Source organism: Parasteatoda tepidariorum, chromosome 9 (genome assembly GCF_043381705.1).
Source record: "Parasteatoda tepidariorum isolate YZ-2023 chromosome 9, CAS_Ptep_4.0, whole genome shotgun sequence".
NCBI classification, from domain to species: domain Eukaryota; kingdom Metazoa; phylum Arthropoda; class Arachnida; order Araneae; family Theridiidae; genus Parasteatoda; species Parasteatoda tepidariorum.
Genome location: NC_092212.1, coordinates 49,472,776 through 49,481,966, shown reverse-complemented (window position 1 = coordinate 49,481,966; position 9,191 = coordinate 49,472,776). Strand labels below are relative to the sequence as shown.

The 9,191-nt window shown below is 46.8% G+C and overlaps 1 protein-coding gene across 1 annotated transcript; it reads right to left on the bottom strand.

Moving 5' to 3' along the window:
* Positions 1-2,286: 2,286 nt before the first annotated feature.
* Positions 2,287-8,903, bottom strand: LOC107443970 (uncharacterized PE-PGRS family protein PE_PGRS54). Its single transcript, XM_071185081.1, has 11 exons — positions 7,517-8,903; positions 7,352-7,480; positions 7,223-7,312; positions 7,142-7,186; positions 6,197-7,081; positions 5,204-5,980; positions 4,880-5,155; positions 4,748-4,837; positions 4,250-4,711; positions 3,695-4,213; positions 2,287-3,643 (listed from the first exon to the last, which is right to left on the bottom strand). Exons 1-11 carry the CDS (start codon positions 8,862-8,864, stop codon positions 2,349-2,351), a joined length of 5,916 nt encoding a protein of 1,971 aa, XP_071041182.1. The 5' UTR covers positions 8,865-8,903; the 3' UTR covers positions 2,287-2,348.
* Between the last annotated feature and the right edge of the window lie 288 nt (positions 8,904-9,191).

Here is a 9,191-nt window from a genome sequence, read left to right as displayed (position 1 = left end):
TATGCTAGTGAGAACCAAAACAATATGGAAATGAATGAGGGAAAACTGGATCCTACCACGTGATTTCCCGGCCAATAAAAATGTAGCGTTAAACGTTTAACGCAACCTTGTTGGAAGTCGCATAAGAAGTATAACTTCAATAATAACTTTTAGAATGACTACTGACACTTTAAAGGAAGTAAAAGAGAAATTTTTAAGAACGTGATATTTTGACTTTTAAGCAAAAAGTGGCTCTCACTTTCAAATAATGTTAATCAAAAGATAAACCATTTTTGTAGAATCTTTATACCTTCTATAAACTATTAGTTTTGTCTGCTTGAACTCTGTCTACTCATTCGTTGCCGTGAAACAAAATAAATCTGAAAATAGCTCTCACGTGTCATATTTAAATTTCTGTCTTCTTTTCTATCTTTGCCAGTCTCAGGTCCAAAGAGACCACCATTATTTTTCACTTTTATTATTTCACCAAGAATAATTAAAAGAATGAGACCACTCATAAATATTACAAATTCCCACACTGGTCTAAGAATAGTTATACATTCACCGCCACTAATAAAATCACTGTAAAGTCAGACCCTTTTTAAAATAAAATCTGCAAGAACAGAATCATTTCAATATAAAAACATATTAAAACTAATCTTTAATAAACTAACTATAGTCGTTTTTTTAAAATCAAGCTTATGGCGAGCCTTTGATGAAATGCACGAAAAAGGAAAATATGCTTTTTCTCTCCAAGACAATATTTAGCATTAATTTAATTTGAAAGAAAATATTTAACAATTTTTTTTCTTTTCAAGTTTAAAATTATTTGTAGCTTGTATCCATACAGATAATACGTTTCACCTACGCACAAAACTACAGATCTTTTTGGGCTTGGAAAGTGTAATTCCCACCTGTAGCTTACAACTACAGCCACGGGTATGAATTACTTCTGTTGAGAAAATTGAAGGGGTCAAAGTTTAAAAAAAAGAATGATATAGAAAAGGGAAATGTTAAAGAAACAAAATTAAATCTGCTCATGAATTGAGGAAAGTTATATTATGTGTATAATTCTATGTGATATCGGTCATCATATAATTCTCAGTCAAGAAAAATGAAAAGCCCGCAGAAGAGATGAAGGAAATTCAAGTGTATTAATGTTATATTTAAGAATGGATTCAATACTTTACGTATTCAATGAGTTAAAAGCCATATAACAAAAAAATATCATTTCCGCTAGTTATTTTATTTAAAAAAAAAAAAAACAGAATCAGAATATTGTTGAATAATTTAAAAAAAACACGTAATAACATAATAATCCATTAATGATTCAAAATAGGAATAAAGATTGAGGGTATATTTGTACATTCGTTTTGTTAATTTTGTTTGTTGTTACTTTATTCTTATTGTTCAGAATGTTAAACTTGGTATTGTTTACTTGGTATTGTTCGGAATGTATTGTTTCTAAGTGAACCCCTGTCAATTAATAAAATCATCTTCTTTATGAAATCAAATGTGGTACAGTAAAAAGAGAAAGCCCGACTACGTCATTTTAGCAATATCGCTGATTGACGTAATCATTTTTAATGTCCTCGGATTGATAGGTAAATGAAAGGATCCGACTTCATAAGGCAAATTCATCTTACTGTTAAATTATAGATGAAGTTCTCAGATCATACTTTCTATTAGAAATAATATATTATAGAATGTGTTTTTCTGTATTTAAAAGAAAAAAAATTGTTTAGTATATTATTTATACAAGTAAAAAGGTTTACATAATAATAAAGAAATATATAGAATTATTCTGAAAGCTAATATTTATAGAATCGTTTACTAAAATAGTTTTTTCTTTTAAAAAATTTACTATTTATGTTTTAAAAGAAAAGGAGGAAATAAAACACCTTTTAGAACAATATATGCTTTGCTCTAAACACAAATTATTATTTTATAACAAAACTAACAACCTACAGATTGCAGATTTCAATGTTTTCATAAATTTAAGTACTTGAGTGGTAACAAAATTTCTGCTACAGTAATTGATCCAGAAATTTTCATATTTTAGCAATATTTTAAAAGTGGTAAATTAATGAAGAGAAAAAAGAGTTTACTTATCTTTTCTTCAATTAAATTCATCTCTTTGAAATTTCAAAGTCTGTTTGTTTCAGGGCATTACATTGAAAATGTAACCCCTACTAAGTATAGGAAAATATTCAAGCTCAACAAAATAATTAAAAGGGAAAAAACTGTTATAATTTTAATGAATTTAACAATCGAAATAAAAGAACAAAAGCAGGAAAAATATAATCATTCAGATTTCTATTTAGTTTATTGAAAATAAATGCATTACAGGAGTTTTTGTGAAAACAAAACTAACCCATTGCTTGTTGCAATGCCTGACTGATAATTTGCGAGAATCTACTCGCATCACTGTAATTAACTTGTCCAATGTTAGATGATGATAGTATATGAACAAGAGCTGTAATAAGCTCAAGAAGAGCCTGTACTAAAACGTCACATTCAGAAGCACCGTAATTATCTGCACTAATTTGAGAAACTGAGTTACTAATAATGCTTCCTAATGTAGCTGTATTGGCAACTCCATTCGAAGTCAGTGACGAAGCAGTGGATGAAATTCTTGAGTTTGAGGATGGTGAACTTAGACGTGATGCGGCAATCGTAGCCATTGATGAACTAACTGCTCTTCCTTGACTTCCCATTCCACCTTGTCCACCAGATCCTGCTGCAGCGGCTGCTGATCCAGAACCTTGTCCGCCCCATCCACCTTGGCTTCCTTGACCACTACCTTGTCCCATTCCACCTTGTCCACCAGATCTGGCTGCTGCTGCAGCGGCTGCTAATCCAGATCCTTGACCACCTTGTCCTCCCCATCCACCTTGTCCTCCTTGACCAATTCCACCTTGTCCACCAGATCCAGATGCTGCTGCAGCGGCTGCTGATCCAGATCCCTGACCACCTTGTCCTCCCCATCCACCTTGTCCTCCTTGACCACTGCCTTGTCCCATTCCGCCTTGTCCTCCTTGACCAATACCTTGTCCCATTGCACCTTGTCCACCAGATCCAGCTGCTGCTGCAGCGATTGCTGATCCAGATCCTGGACCACCTTGTCCTCCTTGACCTATTCCACCTTGTCCACCAGATCCAGCTGCTGCAGCAGTGGCGGCTGATCCAGATCCTTGACCACCTTGTCCTCCTTGACCACTGCCTTGTCCCAATCCTCCTTGACCAATACCTTGTCCCATTCCACCTTGTCCAACTGATCCAGCTGCTGCTGCTGCAGCGGCTGCTGATCCAGATCCTTGACCACCTTGTCCTCCCCATCCACCTTGTCCTCCTTGACCACCGCCTTGTCCCATTCCGCCTTGTCCTGCTTGACCAATACCTTGTCCCATTCCACCTTGTCCACCAGATCCCGTTGCTGCTGCTGCAGCGGCGGCTGATCCAGATCCTTGATCACCTTGCCCTCCCCATCCACCTTGTCCTCCTTGACCAATTCCACCTTGTCCACCAGATCCAGATGCTGCTGCAGCGGCTGCTGATCCAGATCCCTGACCACCTTGTCCTCCTTGACCACTGCCTTGTCCCAATCCTCCTTGACCAGTACCTTGTCCCATTCCACCTTGTCCACCTGATCCAGCTGCTGCTGCTGCAGCGGCTGCTGATCCAGATTCTTGACCACCTTGTCCTCCCCATCCACCTTGTCCTCCTTGACCACTGCCTTGTCCCATTCCGCCTTGTCCTCCTTGACCAATACCTTGTCCCATTCCATCTTGTCCACCAGATCCAGCTGCTGCTGCTGCAGCGGCGGCTGATCCAGATCCCTGACCACCTTGTCCTCCCCATCCACCTTGTCCTCCTTGACCAATTCCACCTTGTCCACCAGATTCAGCTGCTGCTGCAGCGGCTGCTGATCCAGATCCCAGACCACCTTGTCCTCCCCATCCACCCTGTCCTCCTTGACCACTGCCTTGTCCCATTCCACCTTGTCCTCCTTGACCACTTCCTTGTCCCATTCCTCCTTGTCCACCAGATCCGGCTGCTGCTGCAGCGGCTGCTGATCCAGATCCCTGACCACCTTGTCCTCCCCATCCACCTTGTCCTCCTTGACCACTGCCTTGTCTCAATCCTCCTTGACCAATACCTTGTCCCATTCCACCTTGTCCACCTGATCCAGCTGCAGCTGCTGCAGCGGCCGCTGATCCAGATCCTTGACCACCTTGTCCTCCCCATCCACCTTGTCCTCCTTGACCACTGCCTTGTCCCATTCCACCTTGTCCTCCTTGACCACTTCCTTGTCCCATTCCTCCTTGTCCACTAGATCCGGCTGCTGCTGCAGCGGCTGCTGATCCAGATCCCTGACCACCTTGTCCTCCCCATCCACCCTGTCCTCCCCATCCACCCTGTCCTCCTTGACCACTGCCTTGTCCCATTCCACCTTGTCCACCAGATCCAGCTGCTGCTGCAGCGACTGCTGATCCAGATCCTGGACCACCTTGTCCTCCCCGTCCACCTTGTCCTCCTTGACCAATTACAGCTTGTCCACCAGATCCAGCTGCTGCAGCAGCGGCGGCTGATCCAGTTCCTTGACCACCTTGTCCTCCTTGACCACTGCCTTGTCCCAATCCTCTTTGACCAATACCTTGTCCCATTCCACCTTGTCCACCTGATCCAGCTGCTGCTTCTGCAGCGGCTGCTGATCCAGATCCTTGACCACCTTGTCCTCCCCATCCACCTTGTCCTCCTTGACCACTGCCTTGTCCTATTCCGCCTTGTCCTCCTTGACCTCTTCCCTGTCCCATTCCTCCTTGTCCACCAGATCCGGCTGCTGCTGCTGCAGCGGCTGCTGATCCAGATGCCTGACCACCTTGTCCTCCCCATCCACCCTGTCCTCCTTGTCCACTGCCTTGTCCCATTCCGCCTTGTCCTCCTTGACCAATACCTTTTCCCATTCCACCTTGTCCACCAGATCCAGCAGCAGCAGCGGCGGCTGATCCAGATCCTTGACCACCTTGTCCTCCCCATCCCTCTTGTTGTCCTTGACCACTGCCTTGTCCATATCCGCCTTGACCAATACCTTGTCCACTAGATCCAGCTGCTGCAGCAGCGGCGGCTGATCCAGATCCTTGACCACCTTGTCTTCCCCATCCACCTTGTCCTCCTTGACCACTGCCTTGTCCCATTCCGCCTTGTCCTCCTTGACCAATACCTTGTCCCATTCCACCTTGTCCACCTGATCCAGCTGCTGTTGCTGCAGTGGCTGCTGATCCAGATCCTTGACCACTGCCTTGTCCCATTCCGCCTTGTCCTCCTTGACCAATACTTTGACCCATTCCACCTTGTCCACCAGATCCAGCTGCTGCAGCGGCTGCTGATCCAGATCCCTGACCACCTTGTCCTCCCCATCCACCTTGTCCTCCTTGACCACTGCCTTGTCCCATTCCGCCTTGTCCTCCTTGACCAATACCTTGACCCATTCCACCTTGTCCACCAGATCCAGCTGCTGCAGCGGCTGCTGATCCTTGACCACCTTGTCCTCCTTGACCAATTCCACCTTGTCCACCAGATCCAGCTGCTGCGGCAGCGGCTGCTGATCCAGATCCTTGACCACCTTCTCCTCCCCATCCACCTTGTCCTCCTTGACCCCTGCCTTGTCCCATTCCACCTTGTCCACCAGATCCAGCTGCTGCTGCTGCAGCGACTGCTGATCTAGATCCCTGACCACCTTGTCCTCCCCATCCACCCTGTCCTCCTTGACCACTGCCTTGTCCCATTCCGCCTTGTCCTCCTTGACCAATGCCTTGTCCCATTCCACCTTGTCCTCCAGATCCAGCTGCTGCAGGGGCTGCTGATCCAGATCCTTGACCACCTTGTCCTCCCCATCCACCTTGTCCTCCTCGACCAATTCCACTTTGTCCACCAGATCCAGCTGCTGCGGCAGCGGCTGCTGATCCAGATCCTTGACCACCTTGTCCTCCCCATCCACCTTGTTGTCCTTGACCACTGCCTTCTCCCAATCCTCCTTGACCAATACCTTGTCCCATTCCACCTTGTCCACCTGATCGAGCTGCTGCTGATCCTGCTTCTTGACCACCTTGTCCTCCCCATCCTCCTTGTCCTCCTTGACCATTTCCACCTTGTCCACCAGATCCAGCTGCTGCAGCAGCGGCTGCTGATCCAATTCCTTGTCCTCCCCATCCACCTTGTCCTCCTTGACCACTGCCTTGTCCCATTCCGCCTTGTCCTCCTTGACCAATACCTTGTCCCATTCCACCTTGTCCACCTGATCCAGCTGCTGATCCAGATCCTTGACCACTGCCTTGTCCCATTCCGCCTTGTCCTCCTTGACCAATACCTTGTCCCATTCCACCTTGTCCACCAGATCCAGCTGCTGCTGCAGCGACTGCTGATCCAGATCCTTGACCACCTTCTCCTCCCCATCCACCTTGTCCTCCTTGTCCCCTGCCTTGTCTCATTCCACCTTGTCCTCCTTGACCTCTACCTTGTCCCTCTTGACCACTACCTTGTCCCATTCCGCCTTGTCCTCCTTGACTACTTCCTTGTCCCATTCCTCCTTGTCCACCAGATCCAGCTGCTGCTGCTGCAGCGGTGGCTGATCCAGATCCTTGACCACCTTGTCCTCCCCATCCACCTTGTTGTCCTTGCCCACTGCCTTTTCCCAATCCTCCATGACCAATACCTTGTCCCATTCCACCTTGTCCACCAGATCCAGCTGCTGCAGCAGCGGCTGCTGATCCAGATCCTTGACCACCTTGTCCTCCCCATCCACCTTGTCCTCCTTGACCAATACCTTGTCCCATTCCACCTTGTCCACCAGATCCAGCTGCTGCAGCAGCGGCGGCGGCTGATCCAGATCCTTGACCACCTTGTCCTCCCCATCCACCTTGTCCTCGTTGACCACTGCCTTTTCTCAATCCTCCTTGACCAATACCTTGTCCCATTCCTCCTTGTCCACCTGATCCAGCTGCTGCCGCTGCAGCTGCGGCTGATCCAGATCCCTGACTTCCTTGTCCTCCCCATCCACCTTGTCCTCCTTGACCACTGACTTGTCCTCCTTGACCACTGCCTTGTCCTATTCCGCCTTGTCCTCCTTGACCAATACCTTGTCCCATTCCACCTTGCCCACCAGATCCAGCTGCTGCAACGGCGGCTGATCCAGATCCCTGACCACCTTGTCCTCCCCATCCACCTCGTCCCCCTTGACCACTGCCTTGTCCCATTCCGCCTTGTCCTCCTTGACCACTTCCTTGTCCCATTCCTCCTTGTCCACCAGATCCGGCTGCTGCTGCAGCGGCTGCTGATCCAGATCCCTGACCACCTTGTCCTCCCCATCCACCCTGTCCTCCTTGACCACTGCCTTGTCCCATTCCGCCTTGTCCTCCTTGACCAATTCCTTGTCCCATTCCACCTTGTTCTCCTGATCCATCTGCTGCTGCAGCGGCTGCTGATCCAGATCCCTGACCACCTTGTCCTCCCCATCCTCCTTGTCCTCCTTGATCACTGCCTTGTCCCATTCCTCCTTGTCCTCCTTGACCAATACCTTGTCCAATTCCACCTTGTCCACCAGATCCTGCTGCTGCAGCGGCTGCTGATCCAGACCCTTGACCACCTTGTCCTCCTTGACCACTGCCTTGTCCCAATCCTCCTTGACCAATCATTCCACCTTGTCCACCAGATCCAGCTGCTGCTGCTGCAGCGGCGGCTGATCCAGGTCCCTGACCACCTTGTCTTCCCCATCCACCTTGTCCTCCTTGACCACTGCCTTGTCCCAATCCTCCTTGACCAATACCTTGTCCCATTCCACCTTGTCCACCAGATCCAGCTGCTGCAGCGGTTGCTGATCCAGATCCTTGACCACCTTGTCCTCTTTGTCCTCTACCTTGACCTATTCCTCCTTGTCCACCAGATCCAGCTGCTGCTGCAGCGGCTGCTGATCCAGATCCTTGACCACCTTGTCCTCCCCATCCGCCTTGTCCTCCTTGACCACTACCTTGTCCCATTCCACCTTGTCCACCAGATCCAGCGGCTGCTGATCCAGATCCTTGACCTCCCCATCCACCTTGTCCTCCTTGACTACTACCTTGACCAATTCCACCTTGTCCACCAGATCCAGCTGCTGCTGCTGCAATTGCCGCTGATCCAGATCCTTGACCACCTTGTCCGCCCCATCCTCCTAAGCCAGTTCCACCTTGTCCTCCTTGACCTCCACTTTGTCCTATTCCTCTTTGCCCACTTGGCACAGAGTTTTGGGTACTTTGACCTCGCCAACCTCCTAAGCCACTTATTTCTTGCCTTCCTGATTCTGCTGCTGAGGAGGCTGATGAAGATGAAGTCTGAATTGTGCGTGTTGATGATGTTCCGTAACTTACTCCTGAACTAGATCCTGTTGATATGTTGTTAACTTGCGATTGTGCAAACATTTGAATTAAACTTCGAATTTCATTTACAAATTGGTCATTGCCTGCCCCAGTTGTTTGATAGAATGCAGACTGTAACGCATTTGTTATGGCATCCGTTTTTATGGCAACACTCTGTCCACCTTCTTCGTCGACAGCAATTTCTGCTACTGCTGAAGCAAAGGCCATATTGAGTGCCTGTAATTTTGATTTTGTTGCCTTACCACCCATATTATCAATCGCTGTCAAGAGGGTATCTCCTATTGAAGATATATCATCCATTTGATCACCTGAAAATGCACTGTTTTGATTTAGAGTTCCCATAAATGACCGCATGAATCCTTCCGCATTTTGCTTGCTAGACCAAGGATTGCTTCCCTGTCCTAAAGCTAAGATACTTTGCGTACCAAGAAGTACGAGAACAGTTAAAATACTTCGAGACAACCAAGCCATTATTATTGCTTTGATTTTTCGAGTTTGAATACCAGCAATGCTTTACTTGTTCTTTTTATACCATGATCAGTCGTGACAACCAACAGGTTCATCAATACACCTGATGAAATGTTTATGAGAACCACTTTCGCTATGACGCGTGAACGTTCTCTTTTTTTATTCCACCTGCTTTCTAAGAATACGTAATGAAATTTGAAAAATATGAATATTTCCGCTGCATCTTGTTTTTGTTCAAAAACTAATGTGTTCAATTTAGATATTTCGTTATTAATAATTAAATATCGAGAGTTTTACATTTTTGCCATTTAATATAATTGTGTTTCCCCC

Excerpts from the sequence above, each read along its gene's own strand:
- LOC107443970 (XM_071185081.1), bottom strand. The coding sequence starts at position 8,864 with ATGGCTTGGTTGTCTCGAAGTATTTTAACTGTTCTCGTACTTCTTGGT. Across the intron at positions 7,481-7,516 it reads AGGAGGAATGGGACAAGGCA|GTGGTCAGGGATCTGGATCA; the intron begins GTGATCAAGGAG and ends GGGGAGGACAAG. Across the intron at positions 4,712-4,747 it reads AGGCGGAATAGGACAAGGCA|GTGGTCAAGGATCTGGATCA; the intron begins GTGGTCAAGGAG and ends GGGGAGGACAAG.